This window comes from Orcinus orca, chromosome 5 (assembly GCF_937001465.1).
Source record: "Orcinus orca chromosome 5, mOrcOrc1.1, whole genome shotgun sequence".
NCBI lineage: Eukaryota > Metazoa > Chordata > Mammalia > Artiodactyla > Delphinidae > Orcinus > Orcinus orca.
In genome coordinates, this window is record NC_064563.1 from 100080139 (window position 1) to 100106689 (window position 26551).

Genomic DNA, 26551 nt, shown 5'->3' on the forward strand with positions numbered 1-26551 from the left:
TAAAGAAGATGTGGCACATATATACAATGAAATATTACTCAGCCATAAATAGAAACGAAATTGAGTTATTTGTAATGAGGTGGATAGACCTAGAGTCTGTCATACAGAGTGAAGTAAGTCGGAAAGAGAAAGACAAATACCGTATGCTAACACATATATATGGAATTTAAGAAAAAAAAAATGTCATGAAGAACCTAGTGGTAAGATAGGAATAAAGACACAGACCTACCGGAGAACGGACCTGAGGATATGGGGAGGGGGAAGGGTGAGCTGTGACAAAGCAAGAGAGAGGCATGGACATATATACACTACCAAACGTAAGGTAGATAGCTAGTGGGAAGCAGCCGCATAGCACAGGGATATCAGCTCGGTGCTTTGTGACCACCTGGAGGGGTGGGATAGGGAGGGTGGGAGGGAGGGAGATGCAGGAGGGAGGAGATATGGGAATATATGTATATGTATGGCTGATTCACTTTGTTATAAAGCAGAAAGTAACACACCATTGTAAAGCAATTATACCCCAATAAAGATGTTTAAAAAAAAAAATCTAGAAACAATAAATGCTGGAGAGGATGTAAAGAAAAGGGAACACTCTTGCACTGCTGGTGGGAATGTGAATTGGTATAGCCACTATGGAGAACAGTATGGAGGTTCCTTAAAAAACTAAAAATAGAACTACCATATGACCCAGCAATCCCACTACTGGGCATATACCCTGAGAAAACCATAATTCAAAAAGAGTCATGTACCAAAATGTTCATTGCAGCTCTATTTACAAGAGCCAGGACATGGAAGCAACCTAAGTGTCCATCAACGGATGAATGGATAAAGAAGATGTGGCACATATATACAATGGAATATTACTCAGCCATAAAAAGAAATGAAATTGAGTTATTTGTAGTGACGTGGATGGACCTAGAGTCTGTCATACAGAGTGAAGTAAGTTAGAAAGAGGAAAACAAATAACGTATGCTAACACATATATATGGAATCTAAAAAAAAAAAATAAATGATCATGAAGAACCTAGGGGCAAGATGGGAATAAAGACACAGACCTACTAGAGAATGGACTTGAGGATATGGGGAGGGGGAAGGGTAAGCTGTGACAAAGTGAGAGAGTGGCATGGACATATATACACTACCAAACGTAAAATAGATAGCTAGTGGGAAGCAGCCACATAGCACAGGGAGATCAGCTCAATGGTTTGTGACCATCTATAGGGGTGGGATAGGGAGGGTGGGAGGGAGACACAAGAGGGAAGAGATATGGGAACATATGTATATGTATAACTGATTCACTTTGTTATAAAGCAGAAATTAACACACCATTGTAAAGCAATTATACTCCAATAAAGATGTTAAAAAATTTTTTTTAAAGAAAAGAAATAAAGAAGGGTTTTTCATGAATCAAATTTATTACAAAGAATAATGCACAATCAAAGCCAAATACATTCCTCGGGGTATGCCAGAAATAAGCAAAATAATATTATTAGAATTAAAGTTACTAAAAAATTAGGCATTTTTTTTCTGAATGGTAATATGAAACATCATGGTACGTTATCATTATTTGACAACAGAAAACCAGTAAAACATGTTTCAATATTGACTTTTTGTTGTTCTTATAAAGGTAAAACAAACATTCCAACAGAGCAAGTAAATCATAAACTCTAGAAAGTGAGTCATAAAAAGGTGTTCTCTTTAACAGCATGCAATTCCCTACAAATAATGTATCTCATCTCAAAGCATATTTACAATTCAAACAGAGCTCTGCCAGCCACTAAAGGAACAACTCTCCATCTGTTTCATCTACAGAGACGGTGATTACACAGCTCCTCTGAATGCATATGATTTTTAAAAATAGTGAAAATCCACTTGTTCTTTTCTAGTTTATTGATTTACACATTTCAAATGTGGCCATGTTAATGACCAATGTACAAATATTTGTATAAATATTTTAAAAGACAAAAATAACAATTATATACAGTTTGCAAAGATCAAACTTTAACCATGGTACCCTCCATCTAGTCCAACGACTAGAGACTTTCCAACACCAATAACTATCAGGTACTGCATCAGGCCAAACGAAGCCTCAACACTACATCCAGATTTATTTTTTAACTTCCAAATGCTTTCATTTTTCTTTAAAGAAAGTTTACAATTCACCTCCTTTTAAACTGGCAATAGCTACATAAGCAATGCCTTATGCCACAAATCAAAGCCTTCTCCTACCCAAAAGCTACTGTTAAATTGAAGTCAATTTTACCACTCAGATTAAATTCAGATGTCTAGATCCCAGATACCTGGGTATGAAATATTAAAATCTGCCAAGAGGAATTAGATATTTTTCTTCTTTTCTTTTAACATAACCCACTATATAATAGTGAACTAAATACGTTTGTTTCATAGAAACAACTTACATTTGCCAATACAGAGCAAATGGTCTATGTACAGATACATTAGGACTGCCTAACTGACAGTGAGTATTGCTGACCAGGCTCCCAGCCAATGGAGCTAATACGGTGGAGCTCTCTGCTGAATGGACTTTCCCTTCAGGATACGTCGGATCTGGAAAGGAAACCAATAGGATTTGTAAGGGTTTTTTTTTTTTCTACGATCAAAGTACCACATCTCCTTCAGTTTCTTTGTAAGTAAGTATATGAAGAAATATGCAACAGTATGTGTCAAGATTTTAAGGGGACAAATAAAAATACTACAACTCCTTTTAAAGTTTACTACAGACCTGCTATAATGATCTTTGAGTACAAGAAAGTAAAGCATCTCCATTAAAAATTATCTGAGGCCGGGCTTCCCTGGTGGCGCAGTGGTTGAGAGTCCACCTGCCGATGCAGATGCAGGGGACACGGGTTCGTGCCCCGGTCCGGGAAGATCCCACATGCCGCGGAGCGGCTAGGCCCGTGAGCCATGGCCACTGAGCCTGCGCGTCCGGAGCCTGTGCTCCACAACGGGATAGGCCACAACAGTGAGAGGCCCGTGTACGGCAAAAAAATAAAAAATAAAAAAATAATCTGAGGTTGAAAATCTCCAAAAGTTTAACTAAGACCTATATTCTTTTCCTAATCTTTACTCCTGTTATTTGTGAGAACATTTAATATAATGCAGTAATCATGGTTATTATAATATCTCACCTACCTTGATGTCAGCCTCAACCAAGAACGAGAGCCCACGTTAAACACACAAGTAAATTATAATGCCCTTCGAGTCAAGATAGATGTGACATCCAAGAATTAAAGCATCTGTGCATGACTATATGGATCACAGGAAACCCCCAGGCTCATTCAGAGTCTAGTAATTGATTTTATACCCCAGCCTGACAAATTTTATGATCTGTCTCTCAGCCCACAGCAGATAAGAAGCAAAAAAATTAGAAGAAAGAAGACTGGAGTAGGGGATGAAATTGACAGCTGCTAGGAGACACAATGACCATGGTCTGACAATAAAAGCAAAGGAAAAGACCCTCCCTCCATACACAGAGACACAAAAAATACAAAAGCAGGAAGGAGAGTAATCCAAGAACATTTAGCAAAGAGTCAAGCAGCTCTCCATGCTCAATACTCCCTGAGAACATCACTCTATGACTGCACACCACAAACAGCAACCCAGAAGTGAACAGTGCGCTTAGGACTCTGTCATTTACTATTTAATGATGGTCCCTATGGCTGGACCCACTCTGAGGCTCAGTCTTCCCAGGTGAACCTTCACCCTGCAAAGTTTTCCTAACTATTAAGTGGTATAATATACAGGAAAACTCTACAAATCATCAAGTGATTCGTTTTAAGCTATAAAGAGCTCCACAAATATGAGTTACTATAATATTATGGTCATAGCGAGGGCTGTAAATCAAAGGCAAGGCTAAATTGCATTCCATATATTTTATTTTGTGATTATTAAAGTATGTAACAACCCACAGCCACAATCTCGTTTCCTCCAGGAAAAGAGTTTCATCAAAAATATTTTAAGTTCTTCCAAACGTACGGACACCAAGGGGGAAACTGGCGGTGGGGGGTTGGTGGTGGTGGGATGAATTAGGAGATCGGGATTGACATATATACACTAATAAGCATAAAATGGATAACTAGTAAGAACCTGCTGCTTAAAAAAATAAATTAAAAATATATAAGTTCTTAAAAAGAGTCAGTTCTTGTTATCAAGAAAAGTTTAGTCATATGAAACTGTTCAATCCCCAAATATAATATATTGGGTTGGCCAAAAAGTTCATTCAACTTTTTCATAACAGCTTACAGCGAAAACTGAACGAACTTTCTGGCCAATCCAGTAGAACCAAATGATGAGAAAAGCATAATTTTCTTTAAAGTATAAAGTATTTCTAGGTTCTAAATTATATAAATAACCTTCCCATTTTTTATTTAGGATCAGTTAGTAGACAGAAATCATTGTTAACAGCTAATGTTTACTGAGCAGCACCCACTTATGTGCCTGGGACTATTCTGAATACTCTATAAATACTGACTCATTTAATATGCACAATATTTGAAGGATCATCACTTACTCACAAAACTAAGATTCTCTTTCTTTAGTGTGTGCAGGAACCTTGGTTCCTCCTCTTTCATCAACTTCCAAATGTCAAACCATTCTGACTTAGCCCAAACCCAAGTTTGTGTCTTGGAAGAAAAAGAAAGACTACCTGACTTCTGACCATTTGGGGTCCATGCATAAACCCTCAAATTTCTTACTTTTCCTTTGGAGACAAAGCAACTGACTCTAAAGGGCTACAGTGACCACTGTTGAGACACAGATGTTGATAAAGCCCACCTGAAGAGTGCCAGCTGGCCCCTGCCCCTTATGTTTCGGAACAATGCCTCAAAGTATTTCTTCTCCCTTCTGTGGCCCTCACCTGTTCTCCCACAGGGCCATCAGGAACCAAATGTACTGGCTGTTCATTCTCCAAGTTCCGAGTACTTGGGTCTGCTCCCTTCCTCATCAACAGGCGGACTGCATCCAACTGTGTCACCCGATATTGCAGGCTGGCAGCAACATGGAGGGCGGTGTTTCCATTGTAAGCCTAAAGACAAAGAGACAAAACGACACCCATCAGGAAGGGAGACTTTCATGAAAGCAGCTCAAAAGCTTGAAGAAGGTATAAAGAAGGTTATTCCAAATCTTGTGCAGTTCTTGAACACTTCTAAAAGTACCTTTGCATTCACAAAAGACAGGCAACTGGGCAGTTCCAAAAAGAGGCGAATGAGTTCCAGATTTGCTTCTTCAGCTGCCAAATGCAGGGCTGTGCGGCCACTTTTACGATCCTTGTCAAAGGCAAGAGGGGGAAAAAAATGAACATCCAGAAACCATGCCCTGGATATGCTTCTCACCCAGTCTCTCATATGTCTGGTTCACCCTTGGAGACTCACTCGGAGTGCCCCCTTCTCCACAAACCCTTACTGCAACCCAAGCTCCATGGAATCTCTCATTCCTCCTAATTCCCTTTTATCACATCTACCCTTGTATACCAGGTGGCCATAAAATATAGAAACATAGACTATGCTGTTTTATCATGTGCTGTAATATAAGAAATCATTTACTGTGTATTCGCCTATGTTTCCAGACTTGGTGGCCACCCTGTAGACTTAAAATTAGCTATATCTGTCACCATTTCTACTAGACAGTAAGCTTCCCAAGGACCCAAGTGGCTTATGATTTAGGTATTTTCCCCTAGGGCCCCTAACTCAGTACCTCAGCCTTGTACACAGCAAATACTCAGCAAAAAACCCTCAAATTTAAAGATAATAAAATATTTTCCAGTTTAAAAAACAGAAGATTAAGTCCAGATCCAACAACAATGAAGAAACCCTTACAAAATGCACTACCTTTAGTATCTGTGTATAACAATGGAAGCAAAATGAAAATATCAATTTCAAGCATTTTCTTTTCCTTTCAAATAAAGACATTCGTTTCACAGCTAAATGATCTTTTGATTAATAATCCATAGATTAAAAGCAAATCAAGAAAGCAGATGAGGTGATCTTTTAAAATCTAAGCTTAACTATCCATACATTGCTACTCCATTAATTTAAAAAGATGGCAGAAATAAAATAAAAAGGGGCAGAAGTTTTAATCTACACTTGGGAAGAAGGTCTTCGGCTATAACCACGTCTCTCCCACATCCCATTTCCAAACTCCTCTGTGAATTTTACCTTAGCTTCCACTGCGGCTCCCATTTGAATCAGACACTTAATTGTATCAACTAGACTCTTATTCTTCAGCAAAAGCTCCTGAACTTCAGGTGAATGCGGCTGTTGATTTCTCTGGAGTTCGTGAACCACAGCATTGTGGGCCACAACTGCACAGTGTAGAGGGGTCAGGCCTAGAAAAAAGCATAAGAAAGCAGTGGTCAAGCATCCCATCAATTCTTTTAGTTGTTCTATAATTACAAACCTTGAGGGTGGCCTCTCACATGACCTACATATGGGCTCCACAAGAACTAGTAAGGTAATCTGAGTAATCCCTCCATTGGGTCTTAGTGCTAATTTTATCTATAGAATATTTTAGCTTTAATTACCTCCCTTCCTTATTGGTATTGAACTTAATACCCTTAGAATTAATGGGCCCCTCTCTCTGAATGTTTCTTCACCCAATAATGCATCAATCACTTACCATCATAGTTAGTTGACTCCAGATCCACAAACTGATTGCTCCCCGCTGCTCCCTTCTGAATTGCCTGCAGAATTTAAAAACAGACATCTATCAGCAAAAGACAAACTACACAAATACTTATCTACTAGTGTTCCAAGAAAGGAGTAAGTCAACTCAAAAGAGAGCATTGCAACAGGCAATCTACATCCAACTCCTAATATCCAAGCTGTACCCCTTTGGCCCTATGGTAATGGGAGCCTGGCTCGCTGCCTCTTACCTGAAGCACCTGGGAGTGGCCCTTCTCAGCACAAACATGCAGGGGGGTTCTTCCCCAGCAGTCAGTCGTATTCACCTGGGCCCCAAGGTTCACCAGATCCTGCACGATGAGGTGCTGGTTGGCAGCCACTGCCACCTGAAAGGCACTCTGTGGATATTCAGAGGAAAAAAATATTTTTTAAAACCCATAACACTATAGTAACAAAGAATATGAACCTAAACTAAGACTGAGGGGAGAAAACCCCACATAGAGAGAATAAATCCTGTTAATAAGCAATAAGATACTGTAACACAAGGAAACTAAAATAAGCTTAGGGTGCAGCTTTATTATACCCAGTTAGTCTTTGGTCAAATAACTACAAAGTTAAAGTTAATAACTTCAAGGTTGGCAGTGACAAAGAGTCAACATCCAGAAGTTAATATTAACTAAACTCTCTTGGTCTGGAACTCTGAAATGATCTACACATAAATATGAGACCGGCCGTCATCTTGTCCCCATGACCACACTTTGCCATTTCCCTCTGTCAAGATCCTCACCTGTCCATTGTGCTCTTTAATATCCAGCATGTGAAGCGCATTCATCTTTCTTGCAAGGACATAGGAAAGTGCCCTTCTCCCCTGGGCAACAGCAATATGGAGGAACCTGGGGAAAAACAAAAGGAAAAGAAAAGAAGTGAATTATTTATTTCACTAAGTTCATCCTTTTTTAAAAAAAATTCTTCCTTTAGCCCCTTTCTTGATATGTTGGTGTACTCAAATCAAACAGTACAGAGCATAATTTGTCTTTTCTGCTATGCTGACAATACATCTGAGTTGCAACAAGATGAATTAGGTTACCAGAAAAAATAAGTACGCCAGGCACCATGCTGATTGCTTTAAATCCATTATTCTTAATGTTCATAAAAACCCACTGAGGGAGGTATTATCATTTTATATGCCCAGAAACTGAGGCATAGAGAGGTTAAACAACTTGCCCAGGGCTTCCCTGGTGGCGCAGTGGTTGAGAGTCCGCCTGCCGATGCAGGGGACACGGGTTCGTGCCCCGGTCCGGGAAGATCCCACATGCCGCAGAGCGGCTGGGCCCGTGAGCCATGGCCGCTGAGCCTGCATGTCCAGAGCCTGTGCTCCGCAACGGGAGAGGCCACAACAGTGAGAGGCCCGTGTACCGCAAAAAACAAAAACAAATACAAAAACAAAAACAACTTGCCCAACACCACAAAGATGTCAGGACAGATCAGTATTCTATCTACAAATCAACTCACAGTTGATCATGACCAACTAACCATGATCTGATTTTGCTCTACAGACACAATCTATGCTAATCTTTCAAAACCAATTATTCAAAGACATGTACATTTTTATTAATTTAGAACAGGTAATTTGTTCAGCCAGAAAAAAAAAGAAAGGAAAACTCTCGCTTGAAATATGAGCTATCATTCTACGCCCACTAGTCATCTTGTTTAGCCAACCACTCACTCAGATCTAAGCTGGCATCCCTTAGAGAAATTCTGTGCCCACTATGTCCAGCAAGCATGGCTTACCAAATCAGCTCAATGAGATAAAGGGACATACTCACGTGTCACCATCTGCATCCTTTGAAAGAAACTGGTCTTGGGAGATATGTGCCAATTTGCTTTCTTCCTGCTCTACTTGCCACTGAAAAAATGACTTCCCTAACTGTGTGGTGTTCATTGGATTTCCGACGATGTTCGGGAAGGGCAGTGGTGTGTTTAAAGGGGCAGAGCCTGCATCATGCCTCGCCAGGGCCTCACAGGCACTGTGTGACATCATGTTGAAGTCCTGCACGTGGGCATCATTTTGCTGCTGAACGCTGGGGGCAGTCTGTGGGGGAACAGCAATATTCTCAGATTCCCTGGGACCACTTAGAAGGGATGCAAAACTTTGGTTCAGGCAGAACTGTGGTTCTTGACCATCAAAGATGTTTGGTTCATAGCTGGGGGACTGGGAAGTCCTGGAATAAGGACTGTATTCCAGAGCTGGGTTGTGGGTGTAGTGCTGTGGCGGCAGCTGCTGCACGTTCTGGTTCTGTGAAGAATACTGGTACATGGAAGCCTGATCCATCACGTGTGGGGAGCTGCTGACTTGGAAGGGTTGGTATTTCTGAGGTGGAGAGAAGACCTGCCCTCCGTGGAAGTCCTGACACTGCTCGTGGGGGGAGCTTGGAGGGACCCCAGGGCGCATCCAGCTAACTTGGACAGTGTTCAGGGAAACCAGGCTGCATTCATTCTTAATGTTGATAATGCTCTGAAGCAGATCAGCACTGCTGTCCTGTTTGGATTCATTGTGATGGACATCTTCCATGCTTTCCGCGGGTGTGGGTGTTTGAGGTGGCGTCTGGAAAGGGAGAAAAAATAAGTTGTGCACTTCCTTCCAAAATTATTCCAGGAATAATTTCCAATGGGTATTCAGAGGAAAATAGTGAGATACGTACCAAAAACTGGGTATGTAACAAAGCTGGTCTTTTGCAAGCTGGTCCATCAGATGATAAATCAGGGCCTTTCCTTTTCCCACTATATGATACTGTGTTCTTCAATTCTATACCCAAGAAAGGAATATGGAATCTGTGATAATTTTATTTCACAAATTTTTACCCATAATTACACTACACTGTTTTACCCTACAGCCCCCATGATATCATAAATAGAGGTAACTCTTACCTGTGAATTGCTCTCTGTTCACACCTTGTGTCTATAAGGAAAAAAAGTTTCCAATTTAGTGTGTGATAAATGGTTTCCTGATTAACATACATCAACAAACAGACTTATCTCTACCCCTCTTTACAGTTCACCATAAACCTTTGACATAGTTATTCTAGCAATATTTATTTTCTATGTTAATTTCCATCCTATCTTGCAACTTCCCCCATTTGCACTTTCACCTTAGTTCAACTCAGGTTAAGATAAAATTAATAAGGCCACTTGAGTTTTCCCTTTCTAGTCAAAATGTTCCATTTTAACTGAACCACATTAATTTCCTTGCCCCCAACTTGCCTTCATTTATTTATTCATTAAATTTCTCTTGCACACCTGCCAAGCACCTAGCAGTGGGCCAAGTGACAGCAATATAGCAGACAGCAGGACAAATATGTTCTCTGTACTATGGACTTCGTGGTCTACAAAAGACTTGCCCAACCTAGGTTAGCAGAGAGTAATAACACTGACAGGCTAACCTCCCTATCCCCCAACCCAAAACAAAAAAATTAGGTGCCACCTTAAAATCATCGACGGCTTGTCCGGAAGCCTTCTGTTTATGACTTCGGATGTGCAACAGGAGTTCCTTCACCGAGTTCTTCACGCGAACACCTTGAAAGGGTCCTCTCTGCTGCCTTCCAACCCCCATATGGGGCTCAACTGTTCAAAAAACAAAACAAAACAAAACATATCCCAATTAAGTGTCTTCACAGACATGAATATTAATAATCTCAAAAGCTATCCAACGTGATAAAGTTCCCAACTAACAGACCGCAAAGCCTCTTCAACTCGCTTGCCTCATACCTTTCCCCACCAGGAAGCCTAATGAATTAAAGCTCATAAAAATATTGTTTCAGGGAACCCCAGAGCCGAGAGATAAACCCAAATTAATTCTCTGTCCCTCAGCCCTATCCACGCATGAGACAGGATCACAGATTTTGCCACCCTGACTCTCATAAATCTGTAATTATTCTAGACTTTTGAAAAACCTTGGGGGAGCAAGGAATAAATGATGAATTTTTAGCTTTTCAAACCAAAGGCTTTATGTCCACATAGAAATTTTAAAGTCTATCAATTCCACTCACCTAAGAAGGTACAAAACAAACTTCTCCCAAAGATCTCAATGTACCAAAGCCTAACATTTAACAATGTCTCAGTTTATTATTTCCCTTTGTTCAGCTACGCCAAGAAAGCTACCTAAATTCACTGAGCTTAAACGCATTTCCACATATGCACACAGGATTTCCCCTCACCGACTGTTTTTGATCACATAGGCCTTCTAAGTAGAAAGGAAATAATCTCATTTCATATTTAAGCTTTAAAATACACTTTAAAATGCAGTACATGAGGGCTTCCCTGGTGGTGCAGTGGTTGAGAGTCCGCCTGCCGATGCAGGGTACACGGGTTCGTGCCCCGGTCTGGGAGGATCCCACATGCCACGGAGCAGCTGGGCCCATGAGCCATGGCCGCTGAGTCTGCGCGTCCGGAGCCTGTGCTCCGCAATGGGAGAGGCCACAACAGTGAGAGGCCCGCGTACCACAAAAAAAAAAAAAAAAAAAAAAATGCAGTACATGAGTACAGCATTCTACTCTGACCACTACTATGTCACAACCTCTTGGGATGAGCTGAACACAAAGTAAACACACAAAGAGTCAGGAAATGAATAATTCAGCAACCCCATTGAGAATGGAAAAAAATAAGATGGGACAAAAAACAAGGCATAATTTTAAATATATAGATATATACACACACATATATATAATCAAATACATGAGAGAAACAACTCAATGATAGAACAAACTAAACACTAGTTAGTTTTATGTTTAAGTCTAAGAATATCTTGCCAGAATCTAACACGGCATTTCTCTGGAATGACAGTAGTTAATAACTCAGCGTCACAGGGAGAAAAATTCAGTTTCAGAAATCCCCTATGGTAAACCAAAGAACTAACAAAGTAGTTACAGCCAGATGAAGGCCAAATGTGGAGGAGAAAAAGGGTCTAAATACACACACAACTTTGGCATTTGCTACACACTTAACATACAGGGAGCATATTATACAACCGAGTGGTTTAAATCACTTTTTTAAATAAAAATGACAAATCACATTTTAAACTAAAACACAAGCAAAAAACAGGAGTGGCCAGCCGTGGGGAATACCTGAAAGAGAACGCTCTTTAAAATCATGCTGAATAGATTTTCCAAAATTTGAGATTATCTAGACGTTCTTTGGTTCACCTACAGCGACATCCTGTTTTCCCCCAAATTATGCAACTCCGTTCATTAAGAAAAGAAGCTAACAATTCACAGCCGCAGAACGGAAACGTTACGCCTTTCTCTGCTACAGACGGTTCAACCATTCTAAAGCACACAAAACAAAAACCGAAGAAATTCTGGGCAGACTTCGGAAAATCACAGACTCAAGGTATAAACCGGTTTTCAGTCCAGCTTCACCTTACATCTTAATAATATCGGTTTCTTTTCTTTATAAAGTCCTTTTACTGAAAATTTCCACAAATACGTACTTAGAAAGAAATAAATCACGACCTTCAACCCAGTACCCAAACCCTTATCGCCGGCTACAGCCTTTCACTAAAACAGCCACAAGAAAAAGGTACACCTACATCAGATCCAAAATCTCGCCATAGCATGTGAATTATACCTTAAGAAAAGTTTTTTTTTAAAAAAAGAGAAAACCCAACGTGGTCCATTCCCCCCACCCGAAGTCAGAGCTCTGTGTTTCAAGTTACCAGGACAGCTAGAAGGCGCCCAGATTTCACAGACGGTCAAAGGGCATCGAGTGATATTCAACGCCCAGCACGGGGCAAGGCATCCAGTAGTGGCCTAATAATAACGGCCAGTGTGATTATGTACCTCCTCTAAAGCAGGCGCCGAGGCCACCTAACACCTGGCCAAGGTACTTCGCTTCTGGGCGGCCCAGACCCCCCCTCCCCGCGGGTGGGCCGCCCGCAAACAGGGGTCCTGGGGCCGCCCCGCCGGGGCCGGTGGGTACCTTGCAGCCGCTCGGCACGGGCGCCGCCTCTCGGCCGGGACTCTACCGCCCCGCAGGAGGACACGGACGAGGCAGAAGAGAAGTCGGACGAGTCGGAGCCGGGCGAGCCGGGCGCCGAGGGCCCAGACGACGAGCAGCCGGCGTCGCAGGCGCCGGGGGCGGCGGCGGGTGGCGACGCGCCGTAGAAGTAGGCCAGGTTGAGTGGGCTGGTCATAAGGCGGCAGTCGCCGGCCGCGTCCAGCAACCCCTCTCCGCCGCGGCTGTCGTCCAGCAGCTTGTCCACGATCATACTCCCGGGATCGGTGCTCGGGAACCCCAGACACCTGCGCCACCGGTTCGCTGCGCGCGGCTGCCTCCCGACTGCGGCTGTGGCTGTGGCTGTGATGGGTTCGGGGACTTATCGGCTGGAGGACTGCGCGGGCACGGGCGTGGCCCCGGGCTGCCCGACTATTTAACCGGCCTTCGAGGCCAGGGGCGGAGAAAAGAGGCCACCGCCTTGCCAGCCTCCCCCGCGCCCGGCCGGGCCATTGGCGGCGTCGGGGTAGCCTCCCGGCCCCTCCTCCGGATGCGCCCCGTTTCCAGTAAAATGTACAGGATGAGGCAATGTGCCCTCCGCCCTCGCTCCGCCCTCGCTCCGCCCTCCCGGCCCCGCCCAGACCGACCGGTTGTTTTCCTGCCCTTCACCTAGAAACCCCGATGGAACGCGGCCTCCTGGCCCTCGGACCCCCGACCCGGCCGCCAGCCGACGGATGTCGGGGCCGGCGCAGCCTCGGCGCGCTCCCAGCCTGGCCTAGGCGCCCGGGAAGAGGGCGCGTGGCGTGGGCCTCGCCCTCATTGGGCGGCGAGGAGGCGGGAGGCGGCGGTGGGAACAGGTTGGCCTGGTTCCGTGGCGTAGGAAAGTGCTGGAAGGTGCGCGCCGCGCAGCCCTCCCGCCGCCCTGCGCCGAGCGTCTCGCCAGCCCCAGCCAAAGCGTCTCCCAGCCAAGGAGTCTCCGGGAGGTTCTTAAAGGCCCGTCTCCTCTCAGTTTAGTAAGCATTTGCCAACGTACCTTTTGGCCAAATCCCAAACTGAAAGAGATGTTGAAGTCATTTTTTTCTGTCCTCAAATTATAATCCGGGCAACAATTTTTTTTTTTTTTTTGGATGCAGCCCAGGAATAAAAATTGGTGTCCTGTAAACTTCCATACTGAAACAAATACGTCTTAGCAAAATGACAAGTATACATACATGTATGTGCTTATTTACATATATGTAATTTCTTTATGCTGCACAGCTGTCCATTGTGTCGGATAAGCACAGGAATTTTGCTCTTTCCTATCTTAAATACTTTAATGGAGTTACACAATTTTTGTAGTGAAGTCCAATTACTTGCTAAAACCGTGGCTAGGAGTTAGCAGGAACTAAAGATGAATGATTATGTCTGTCCTTTCAAGTACATTATAATCTTTTAAGAATGATAAGGTAAGTACACACATGCTATATTAAAAGAAACCAATTATGATTAAATATCAGGAGGGATACAAAGTTCAGTGGGTGTCCTAAAAAGAACGTCTAGTGAAGGGCAAGATGAGGTCATGAGGAAAATCTTTGCAAAGAAGGTGACATCTGAGGTTGGCCCCAAAGAATGGATGAGGTTTCAATCCACAGCATTTATAGGAAGAGGGAACAACAATGAGCAAAGAATTAAAAGGTGTCAGATAAAAGCTTACAGTCCCTTCTAGGATAGTCAAGGGAAGACCATAACATTAAATGTGAAAGGTAACTTGGTGTTTTTGGGTGGAGCACCTCCAGTAACAGGCTGACACACTGGTCTTTAATAAACATTGAGTGAACATGAAAGAATTTGGGGCAGGCAAAATTAATCCGGAAGCAGCTCAAAGGAGGAGAGAAACCACTGTAATGGCCCAAGAGAGAACTGACGTGACCCTGGGGCAGAGGCAGTGGGAAAGAAGAAAGTAAGCAGAAAGAAAACAGGCCTGCGCAGCATTGCTAAAGCAGAATGCGCAGGTCGCACCGGGTTGGAGGTGGGCAGCAATGAAGGGGTCCCCAACCAGGCTATGGTTTGGGGCTGGATGACCATGTGAATAGGGATGCCAACTTCAGATCACAGGGAAATCAGGGAAAGTAGACTGTTAGGGTCCCAAGAGGAAGAAATGAGGGAGGCAGGGGAGGAGGGAGACAAAGAGCTTGAATTGTTATTCAGTATTGATAGGTGGTACAAGACCCTGGTGCAGGTGCTAAAGTAAATATTTCCTTGTTTCTCACAAATGTTGTATTGCCCCAGGAACTTCTTGCTGCCTTTCCCTCCTGCCAGTTTTTGAGTTTTGGTAAATTTTTTTAAAAATAAAAAGAAAACAGCTCCCTTGATGTATCTGCAGAAAACAAGGCTCCAGTAATTGCAGTTCCTCAGAAACCAAAATGGCTTAAAAGATGCTCCAAATGAGATAATAGGCTTTCTCAATAAAATCTATTTGGATTTTTTTTCCTTCCCACTAACATTTTATGTATAATAAAGGCCTTAAATGGCCATCCAAATAAATTCACGGCCAATATTTTTTTTTACAAAATTAATTCTTGGGCTTCCCTGGTGTTGCAGTGGTTGAGAGTCTGCCTGCCGATGCAGGGGACACGGGTTCGTGCCCCGGTCCGGGAAGATTCCCACATGCCGCAGAGCGGCTGGGCCCATGAGCCATGGCCGCTGAGCCTGTGCGTCCGGAGCCTGTGCTCCGCAACGGGAGAGGCCACAACAGTGAGTGCGAGGCTCGCGTACCGCAAAAAAAAAAAAAAAAAATTAATTCTCCCCCTAAAATTATTTCCTGTTTCACTTGGTATATAAAAATTCAAACTTCAAAATCATGGCTTCTGGAGAACTTAATATAGATAAATACGGTCAGTAGACTAATGTTTCAAAATAAAGTTTTCTACGAAATATCAAAGCAATCATACTGTTTTAAAAGACCACAAACCACCCCCCCCCTTGGGCTTCCCTGGTGGCGCAGTGGTTGGGAGTCCGCCTGCCGATGCTGGGAACACGGGTTCATGTCCCAGTCCAGGAGGATTCCACATGCTGCGGAGTGGCTGGGCCCGTGAGCCATGGCCGCTGAGCCTGCGCGTCCGTAGTCTGTGCTCCGCAACGGGAGAGGCCACAGCAGTGAGAGGCCCGTGTATCACAAAAAAAAAAAAAAAAAAAGACCACAACACACAGTCAAGAATGGTTATTTGTTAATATCACTACAAAAATTAACTTTAAATGCTCATTTCAATGTTGAAATATAAACTCAGTGTGGTCTATTAGGTTGAGTGATATGACACTGCCACTGTTCTAATCAAACATTGTGTACCATTCACTCTGTGGAGATAGCTAACCATGTTATGAGGACTCTCTGGAAAAGTCCACTGAGGCCAACAGTTAGCACTAACTTGCTAGCCATGTGAGTGAGCCATTCCAAAAGCAGATCCTCCAGCTCCACATCTGGCCTTCAGATGGCTGCAGCACTGACCAGCATCTTGAAGGTAGTCGTATGAGTAACCTTGAGTTAGAAACCCCTTTCAAAGCCACTCCCAGATTCCTGACCACAGAAACAGTATTTGAAAAATGAGCCTTTGAGAATTTACACAGTTTACACTGCTCATCATAGGTGGAGAAGAGATTAAAATCCTTATCTGTCTGAGTCTGGAGCCCAATCTTTTGCTTTAGAAAGGGAGATCAGAAGACTTATTTCCTCAAGGCTCAGATGCACGGTCTACATCTAAAGATATAGAAAACGATGAAAATGACAGATCAGAGAGTTCCCTGACTCATGAAAGGAAGAAAACTATTCCAAAGCAATTGGAAGGAACTGTAAGTATAAAATAAAAATACGATGATGCTCTTTTCCTTGGCTTTATAGATGTTAATAATTTACCTTATTGTGTCTTATGCAATAGAACATTTCTGCATAGTAATATGATGCCAGTTAAGTTGCAACACCATTTTGAGACCAGTCATTCAGAGTTTTTAAAAAGGAACTGACGTTTTAAATGAAGATGTAATGAACTTTTGAGAAGCCAAAAATTATTTGGTGCAGCTTTTCAAACCTGAGGAGAAAAATCCAGTGAAGTATCTTACAGCATAACTGGCTGAAGAACTGAACATCATAGGTGAGAGAACAGTAAAGCCTGACAGAGTTTATCTTGCTGAATGCCTTCTAGAGGAAAAGTCAGCAAAAGAAACCATGGCACTGCCACTTTTCAATGTTATAGTAACTCATCAAATTAAAGATTTGACTGCAAACTTTAAAACTGATCTTTTCTGCAGAACTGCACTTTTGCCTTAGAAATGGATAGATCTGCTACTGTCTGGACTTGCTATTCTGGTTGTATTCATCAGGTATCAGCACCAACTAATTATCAAAGATCTTTCATATGAATGTTTGACAACAAACATAGAGGTGCTGAATCGGGGCTTCCCTGGTGGCGCAGTGGTTAGGGATCCGCCTGCCGATGCAGGGGATACGGGTTCGAGCCCTGGTCCGGGAAGATCCCACATGCCGCGGAGCATCTAAGCCCGTGTGCCACAACTACTGAGCCCACGCTCTAGAGCCCGCGAGCCACAACTACTGAAGCCTGTGCACCTAGAGCCCGTGCTCCGCAACGAGAAGCCACAGCAATGAGAAGCCCGCGCACCACAACAAAGAGTAGCCCCTGCTCGCTGCAACTAGAGAAAGCCCGCTTGCAGCTACAAAGACCCAACGCAGCCAAAAATAAATAAAATAAAATACATTTTTTAAAAAAGAGGTGCTGAATCATTTGAAGTATACAATAATTTTTTTGAATCTCATCATTTATCCTGGAACAGTTGTGTTGACATTTGCACTGATGGTACTAAAGCAATGGTGGGTAAAATTGCTGGTGCCTTACAACAAGTGAAGGCAATGGCAACAAAATGAACTAGTCATCATTGTATTCTTTACCACTACCCATTTGCAGAAAAAAGGAAAAAAAAGAGAGAGAAGCCAGTTTCACTTAAGAAAGTCATAGATGAAACAGTAATAATTACTAACTTTATTAAGACTTGACCCTTGAAATATATATATCTTTAATATTTTATGACAATTGTCTGGAAAGGCATTTGGTCTACTAGGTTGAATGATATGATATGACAATGCCATTTGTTCTAATCAAATACTGTTTGAGTTGTGAGCTGAACTAGTCTCTATTTTTTATGGAATACCAATTTTACTTGACTGACAAACTGGTTATTCAGATTTGGGTATTTGTCAGTTTTGGGGTTTTTTTTTTTTTAACACATGCAAATCATTTATTTCATTTCATTCTCACCATGATTCTATGATGTGGGAATTGTTCCCTACATTTGATAGGTGAAGATATGAAAACTAAAACAGATAGCACCACTTGTCCAGGATCCCATAGCTGGAGCTCACATATGAATGCAGTGGGTCATCACTTTTTTTTTTGTTTGTTTGTTTGTTTGTTTTAACATCTTTATTGGGATATAATTGCTTTACAATGGTGTGTTAGTTTCTGCTTTAAAACAAAGTGAATCAGTTATACGTATACATATGTTCCCATCTCTCTTCCCTCTTGCGTCTCCCTCCCTCCCACCCTCCCTATCCCACCCCTCCAGGTGGTCACAAAGCACCGAGCTGATCTCCCTGTGCTATGCGGCTGCTTCCCACTAGCTATCTATTTTACGTTTGGTAGTGTATATATGTCCATGCCTCTCTCTCGCCCTGTCACAGCTCACCCTTCCCCCTCCCCATATCCTCAAGTCTGTTCTCCAGTAGGTCTATGTCTTTATTCCTGCCTTACCCCTAGGTTCTTCATGACATTTTTTTTTCTTAAATTCCATATATATGTGTTAGCATACGGTATTTGTCTTTCTCTTTCTGACTTACTTCACTCTGTATGACAGACTCTAGGTCTATCCACCTCATTACAAATAGCTCAATTTCGTTTCTTTTTATGGCTGAGTAATATTCCATTGTATATATGTGCCACATCTTCTTTATCCATTCATCCGATGATGGGCACTTAGGTCAAACATGGATTGTTGTGAATTGAAAGGAGAATTTAACATTGGAATTCATTAATGAGGAAATCTGAACTCTCAGTTACTAAAAGACTATGCAAATTTCATATAACATTAATGACAATTATTCATTCAAACAATCACCTCACCTCCCCCAAAATTGATTTTGCTTACTACTATGGCCTGCAGGACAAATCTGGCCTATTGCACAGCCTGTCTCTTAAGAATGGTTTCTACATTTTTTAAAAGTTACATTTTAAATGGTTATATAAGTGCTTACATAATATCCTCTATCTTGTCTCTTAGTCCACAAAACCTAAAATATTTACTATTTGGCTCATTACAGAAAAAGTTTACAAACCCTTGCTTTAAGCAAAAGTGCTCAGAAGCACTGCAATGTCATGGCTTTGAAGCCTGCAAACTCAGCTCTAGCACTGACCAGCTATGTGTTTTGGGGCAAGTCCTTCATCTCTGAGCCTCAGTTTACTCACATATAAAGTGGACTATTAGTATCTAAATCAAATTGCTAAGACCACATGAGGTAATGTACAACGTGTGTAAATTATCTGACACATCCTAGACACTTCATGTTAGTTCCCTTCCAGTTCCCATAAATTATTTTGACCATTGAGTGAATCTCCAACCTACTTGTATGTGTGTGGCTGAGAGAAGCAGGGAGAATAGATTACATATTGAACAAAAACTTTTCATACCTTTTGTCTGCATAGCATTTCCCCCCTAGAGCACTTTCCCACTTGTGCAATCCAACTGTTAGGAAGAAACTCAATGTATTTTTTTTTAAATCATAACTGTAGAAGTTGTAGGTCAGAAAACTATTATAATGAACAAAGATGCACTAAATTAGACATGAGGTTCAGTAGACAGATTCTCCTGTTAACATCCTTCCACTTTTCTCTATTTCCAACAACCATGCTCAAATTTCATCTCTTAACCTCATTCTGGATTACATGTTGCCCTGCAGAGTTTCCTTTTCCCATCAGCCTACATCATCCTATACAGTTTAAACGTTCCATAAATGCTAGCAAACAGGGTCTAGGGGACCAAAAGACCAACCTGTGATAAAGAGTAGAGAATAGATAGGAACAAAGTCATCTTTTAGTTTCATGTGTTCTGTTCTAACTCTCAGAATCTTTGACCAGTGATTCTCAACCCCTTTCTTCCCCCAGCACACCTGAGAGGTATGATACACTCCCACCAGTAAGGTTTTCTCTGGCCACTACGATCTTCAAAATGGGGTTGTATGGCCCTTGAAAACACCTCCCCAGTGATTGTGATAGACCATTAAGGAGGAATTCTGGATCTGTTGGACAACTATTGCTTTAAATTACTTTACCCAATAATCCTAGTGCCATAGAACACTCTATGACATAAATCACAGCAGGATCAATTTGACCCACCTTCTAGAGAAATGGAAATGAAAGCAAACAAATGGGACCTAATGAAACTTAAAAGCTTTTGCACAGCAAAGGAAACCATAAACAAGACCAAAAGACAACCCTCAGAATGGGAGAAAATATTTTCAAATGAAGCAACTGACAAAGGATTAATCTCCAAAATTTACAAGCAGCTCACGCAGCTCAATATCAAAAAAATAAGAAACCCAATCCAAAAATGGGCAGAAGACCTAAATAGACATTTCTCCAAAGAAGATATACAGATTGCTAACAAACACATGAAAGAATGCTCAACATCACTAATTATTAGAGAAATGTAAGTCAAAACTACAATGAGATATCATCTCACACCGGTCAAAATGGCCATCATCAAAATATCTACAAACACTAAATGCTGGAGAGGGTGTGGAGAAAAGGGAACCCTCTTGCACTGTTGGTGGGAATGTAAATTGATACAGCCACTATGGAGAACAGTATGGAGGTTCCTTAAAAAACTAAAAATACAACTACCATACGACCCAGCAATCCCACTACTGGGCATATACCCTGAGAAAACCATAATTCAAAAAGAGTCATGTACCACAATATTCATTGCAGCTCTATTTACAATAGCCAGGGCATGGAAGCAACGTAAGTGTCCATTAACAGATGAATGGATAAAGAAGATGTGGCACATATATACAATGGAATATTATTCAGCCATAAAACGAAACGAAATTGAGTTATTTGTAGTGAGGTGGATGGACCTAGAGTCTGTCATACAGAGTGAAGTAAGTCAGAAAGAGAAAAACAAAAACCATATGCTAACACATATATATGGAATCTAAAAAAAAAAAAAAGTGGTCATGAAGAACCTAGGGGCAAGACGGGAATAAAGACACAGACCTACTAGAGAATGGACTTGAGGATACGGGGAGGGGGAAGGGTAAGCTGGGACGAAGTGAGAGAGTCGCATGGACATATATACACTACCAAACGTAAAACAGATAGCTAGTGGGAAGCAGCCGCATAGCACAGGGAGATCAGCTCGGTGGTTTGTGACCACCTAGAGGGGTGGGATAGGGAGGGTGGGAGGGAGGGAGACGCAAGAGGGAAGAGAGGGCTTCCCTGGTGGCCCAGTGGTTAAGAACCTGCCTGTCAATGCAGGAGACACGGGTTTGAGCCTTGGTCTGGGAAGATCCCACATGCCACAGAGCAACTACACCCATGTGCCACAACTACTGAGCCTGCACTCTACAGCCCACGTGCCACAACTACTGAGCCCACGAGCCACAACTACTGAACCCTGTGTGCCTAGAGCCCATGCTCCGCAACAAGAAGCCACCACAATAGGAAGCCTGTGCAACGAAGAGTAGCCCCTGCTCACTGCAACTAGAGAAAGCCTGCACACAGCAACGAAGAACCAATGCAGACAAAAATAAATAATTTAAAAAAAAAAAAAAGAATGAAGAGATATGGGGACATATGTATATGTATAACTGATTCACTTTGTTATAAAGCAGAAACTAACACACCATTGTAAAGCAATTATACTCCAATAAAGATGTTTAAAAAAAAATTCTAGTGCCATTTATACCACTCAGACTACTTGAAAAAGAGGGACTAGATCTAACAAGAGTCTTCGCCTGTATGAAATACAAGCAGATTCAGGTTTACCTTTGATTATGATTCCTTAGAAAATAGAAGGAGGGTGGATTTGGTTTCAATGCCTAGCCTACCTATAGTTGTATTTTATGAGACACGATACCATAACCAGCAGCCCTCCTGGAGAAAATTATAGAGAAAGGCGATAGGCTTATGTTTGAATGGACTGTTAGCACCCACATAGGTACAATGAGAGGTGAATTTTTAAATACAGGTGTGATGAGAAAAAGGAAGAGAGATCTGACAGAAACCAAGGACTCGACAAGTAACCTTAATGAAAATTACAACAAAAAGAGTAGATGCAAACAGATAATCCAATAAGAGTAACCAGATTGCTAAAACACCTGGATTTTTAAAGAAAGTCACGCCTACTTTCTCATAACGAGATTCTACTGCAGAGAAGGGACTATGTGATCATGATTTGTGGAAAGCAGAATTTAAGGAAAAACAGAAACAAAACTAAGTTTTTAGCCTTTATATTTCAAGAGTCTCAAATACATGCGTCTGTGTGTTCATTTATCTAAAGATATTTGTTAAGGAAAAAAATTTTATTATAAGAGAAGATAAAAATGCAATATCCAGCAATCTATCATCAGTTTAAATTCTATTGGACAGGGCTTCCCTGGTGGCACAGTGGTTAAGAATCTGCCTGCAAATGCAGGGGACACGGGTTTGAGCCCTGTTCCAAGAAGAGCCCACATGCCACAGTGCAACTAAGCCCATGTGCCACAACTATTGAACAAAAACAGTCTATGCCCTCATGGAGTTTACATTCTACTTGGAAAGACAGACAATAATAAAATAGCTATACAAATATAAACGGGAATTTCCTGGTGGTCCAGTGGTTAGGACACCACGCTTCCACTGCCGGTGGCCAGGGTTCTATCTCTGGTCAGGGAACTAAGATCCCACAAGCCACATGGCACGGCCAAAAACAAAATAAAGAAAAAGAAAAAGAACATTTAAAATTTAAATATATATATATAAAGCCAGGTTGTGATAATGTGCTGTGAAGAAAAACAAAGCAAGGCAAAGGGAGACAGCCAGAGATTCTGTTTTAGCCAAAGAGGTCCTGGAAAACTTCTGTATTATCTTCCAAACCTATGTGATGGCAAAGCAGTTTGAGACCTGAGAGTTCTTGTCGCCTGTCTGTTTTGAACTCTGAGCAAGCTTCCCCACTCCCACAGGTTCAACTCTGACCTGCATTAAAAACTCCAAATTCCTATCTCCAGCTCTGACCTTTTCTCTGAGTTCTAATTCCATGATGCCAAGAGTATAATAGACAGAACTAAAACCAAACTAGCTCCCCCTTGGCTCCTTTACCCCCCACTAAAAGACTATCTTCATTTTTCTAGAACTGTCTAGAGGACTTAATGTTTTGTCTCTTTCTGCTCCTTTATTCCACTGTAAAAAAAAAAAGTACTAAAAGTTCCTTCTCCAAAATGCTTCCCACATATCCTGTAGTCCTCATTCTCAAAAGCATCACATTTAAGAACAGCTGGAAGTTTGTTTGGGAAAGACCTGCTCGACCACAATTGGACCCTATGACCTCCCATATCAAAACTAAATCTCTATGCCTCGTTTTCATACCCTTCAAAATCCAGCTGCCTCAGATCTGTTATGGGCTGAATTGTGTACCCCCAAAATTCATATGTTGAAGCCCTGGTCCCCAGTATCTCAGAGTGTGATTGTATTTGGAGATAAGGGCCTTTAAAGAAATAATTAAGTTAAAATGAGGCCATTAGGATGTGCCGTAATCCAATCTGACTTATGTCCTTATTAAAAGAGAGACACCAGGGACATATGTGCAGAGGAAAGGCCATATGTGCACACGTGGGAAGGCAGCCATCTGCCAGCTAAGGAGAGAGGCTTCAGGAGAAACCTGCTGGCCCTTTGATCTTGGACTTCCAGCCTCCAGAACTGTGAGAAAACAAATTTCTGTTATTTAAGCCACCCAGTCTGTAATATTGTCATGGCAGCCCTAGCAGACTAATGCACTATCCCTTCATAGTTCTATCTACTACTCAACATGCAGTCTTACAAACGATCCTGGAAAACACTACACTAATTCTTGTCCTAAACTTCTATCCAAGCTAGAACTCTTGCCTGTAATATTCTTCATCCCTTCTTAAAAGCACAGGGTTTTGAAGTCAAACTAGATTCAAATCCCAGCTTCATTCACTTAACAGCCATGTGGCTTTAATTAACTTCTCTAAGACTCTGTTTTCTCATCCATAAAATGGGTACATCACTGAATTCAAATTCAGTCAGTATGTAGGTTAAATGAGGTAGTGTACATGACATGCCCAACACAACACCTGGTACACAGCATACATTCAATGGTGATAGTTGTAGTTGATATTCATTTTTCAAAGCTCCATTTAATACCAGATTGTTAAGCATTCTGGCCTCTTTGGACCACCAGCCCAACCTGAAGAGAATATAGAAGAGGAGAATCATGGAGAGAAGCTTGGAGCCCTACCCTACAGGGCCTGATGCCACCTGAGAACATTGGAGTTAATGTGATAAGCCACGGGGAGCCAGTCAGGGTTTTTGAACCGAGGAAAAGCATGATCTAAGCCATGCTTTAGGAAGGATAAAGTGACAGCTGCGTGTAGATGATCAGGACAGGCACCATGCAATACTAGAGGTGACAGGTCATAAAGAACTAAACTTGAGTGGTGCTTATAGGAACGTAAAGAGGGGAGAATTGTTTAGAGAAATATTTCAGACATGTAGTCTACAAGACTGAACACTGAAAGGGAGGACAGAGTCAGAGGTCTCCCCAAGGAAGGCCTTGAGATTGCTTGAGTGCTAGCACCATGAACAGAAACATGGAGGCTGGGTGAAGATGCAGGAGCACAGGGGAGGCATCAAGCTTAATTTTAACCCTCACATTTCATTCCCTGTGCTGCTCCTGCCACTGCATCTCACCCCATATCTGCAGTCTGATCAGGTGCCCTTCTTTTCCAGTAAAACTGCAAGAAGGGATTTCAAAATTAATTTACACAAAGATATAAACTGTAACCTTTCTTAAGGGCTAATCTTCATTTTAAGAAAGCCCCTGCTCCAAAGATGAACAACAAGAAACGTGGATAATTGACAAACATAAGTGAGGTACGGGATGGAGACAGCATGTCCTTTACCAAATGTTATCATTACACATTCCACCTCCTGCTGCTACAAACACTTTGGCTGCAATCTGGTGCCATCCCTAGATTTTGACATTAGTGTTGTGTTTAAGAACCACTTTCTTATCTTAATGCTGGATGCTGTTCAACACTGCAAAAAAAAAACAAAATTGTTTTCGTTGGCTGTTTAAAAGCTGAGACACATCAGCACAGAACAGCAGGGCTGGGAAGGTCCATGATACATCAGCATCAGCCATCCTTCAGATAGTTCCAGTTCTTCTACCCTGACACTAGAGATGCCAAGGGTAAATTCAGCAGCCTTGCCCAGTGCTCGTTTTCCATCTCTCCAAACCTTGTCTTCCACCGCTAATTAAACCCACCTCCTTTACCCTGGACAGAGGTATAAAATAGAAATTTCTTACAGTCTTCAAAATAGCTTTTCACAGATTAGAAAACAAACAATTCTTTCACTTCTTTTTTCCACTCTGGGTTATTTATTCAACCAAAATTCATGGAGTGACCATGCACATACACTGCAGAGGTGAGGGAAAGAGATGGAGGAAAGGAAAGGAGGATGAAAATCCAAACTCCTGCAATTCCTACCCTCAACATGTTCTCGGTTCGGTTAATCTTCACTCACATCTGTGGATCACCTTTGTAGCTCTGACCCCTTTAAATCTCCCACAAGCCTTTCTAGGTTTCTTTTAAATGTGGGATTCCATGGTAAATAGTCCACATTTTCAAAAGAATCTGACCCATATTTTCTAAATTCCCAGCCATGAACTTGTTTGAAAAGTGCATACATTGTAATACGTGGGTATGCAAGGGTGAGTGTGTAGGAGAGGCTGATTTAATAGTCATGGTGCTGAATCATTCAGCAGATTATTTACGCTGAACTTCATATCACTTTCTGTCATATATTCACTGCACTCGGCCAAACACTGCACAAAATGTATTAAAAAGAAATCAACCTGGTACTGCTGCTATAGAAAATGGTAATATTAAACATCGAATTACCAGATGATCTAACTCCACTTCTGGGTATACACCCAAAAGAATTGAAAGCAGAGACTAAAAACAGATTATTTATACACCTATGTTCACTGCAGCATTATTCACAGTAGCCAAAAGGTGGAAGCAACCCAAGTGTCCATCGAGGGAAGAATGGATACACAGAACAGGGTATGTACATAAAATGGAACATCATTCAGCCTTAGAAGGAATTTCTGACACATGCTACAACTTGGATGAAACCTAAGGATATTATGCTAAGTGAAATTAGCAAGTCACAAAAGGACAAATATTATATGATTCCACTTATATAAAGTACGTAGAGTTGTCAACTTCACAGAGACAGAAAGTAGAACAGTGGTTGCCAAGGGCCAGGGAAGGGATGAATGGAGAGTCATTTTTCGATGGATGTGAAGCTTCAGTTTGAGAAGATGAAAAATGTCTAAAGATGAATAGTAATGATGATTGCACAACAATGTGAATGTACTTAATGCCATTGAACTGTATACTTAAAAATGGTTAAGATGGGGCTTCCCTGGTGGCGCAGTGGTTGAGAGTCCGCCTGCCGATGCAGGGAACATGGGTTCGTGCTCCGGTCCGGGAAGATCCCACATGCCGCGGAGTGGCTAGGCCCGTGAGCCATGGCCGCGGAGCCTGCGCGTCCAGAACCTGTGCTCCGCAGCGGGAGAAGCCACAACAGTGAGAGGCCCGT

At 42.0% G+C, this 26551-nt stretch overlaps 1 protein-coding gene and 1 long non-coding RNA gene across 3 annotated transcripts in view; both read right to left on the reverse strand.

Moving 5' to 3' along the window:
* The window catches only part of LOC125964457 (uncharacterized), a 168444-nt gene that overhangs the window by 18774 nt on the left and 123119 nt on the right, over positions 1-26551 (reverse strand). The window lies entirely within an intron of this gene.
* NFKBIZ (NFKB inhibitor zeta) lies at positions 1397-13179 on the reverse strand. Of its 2 annotated transcripts, none has more exons than XM_004272589.4 (12): positions 12609-13179; positions 10117-10256; positions 9564-9594; positions 9338-9441; positions 8462-9240; positions 7423-7528; positions 6887-7033; positions 6631-6694; positions 6171-6340; positions 5172-5282; positions 4874-5041; positions 1397-2565 (listed from the first exon to the last, which is right to left on the reverse strand). In XM_004272589.4, the coding sequence occupies exons 1-12, from the start codon at positions 12895-12897 to the stop codon at positions 2512-2514; spliced, it is 2163 nt and encodes a 720-aa protein (XP_004272637.1). In that variant the 5' UTR covers positions 12898-13179; the 3' UTR covers positions 1397-2511. The 2 variants fall into 2 exon arrangements, with proteins under 2 accessions (XP_004272637.1, XP_033289152.1); XM_033433261.2 differs by lacking the exon at positions 12609-13179 and adding an exon at positions 11756-12561.

Bases quoted from the DNA above. Each gene is read 5' to 3' on its own strand.
- NFKBIZ (XM_004272589.4), bottom strand. From the start codon at position 12,897: ATGATCGTGGACAAGCTGCTGGACGACAGCCGCGGCGGAGAGGGGTTG. The intron at 7,529-8,461 runs GTGAGTATGTCC...GTTTTTCCCCAG, and splicing joins AAGGATGCAGATGGTGACAC to GTTCCTCCATATTGCTGTTG. The intron at 7,034-7,422 runs GTGAGGATCTTG...GAATATCCACAG, and splicing joins TTAAAGAGCACAATGGACAG to AGTGCCTTTCAGGTGGCAGT.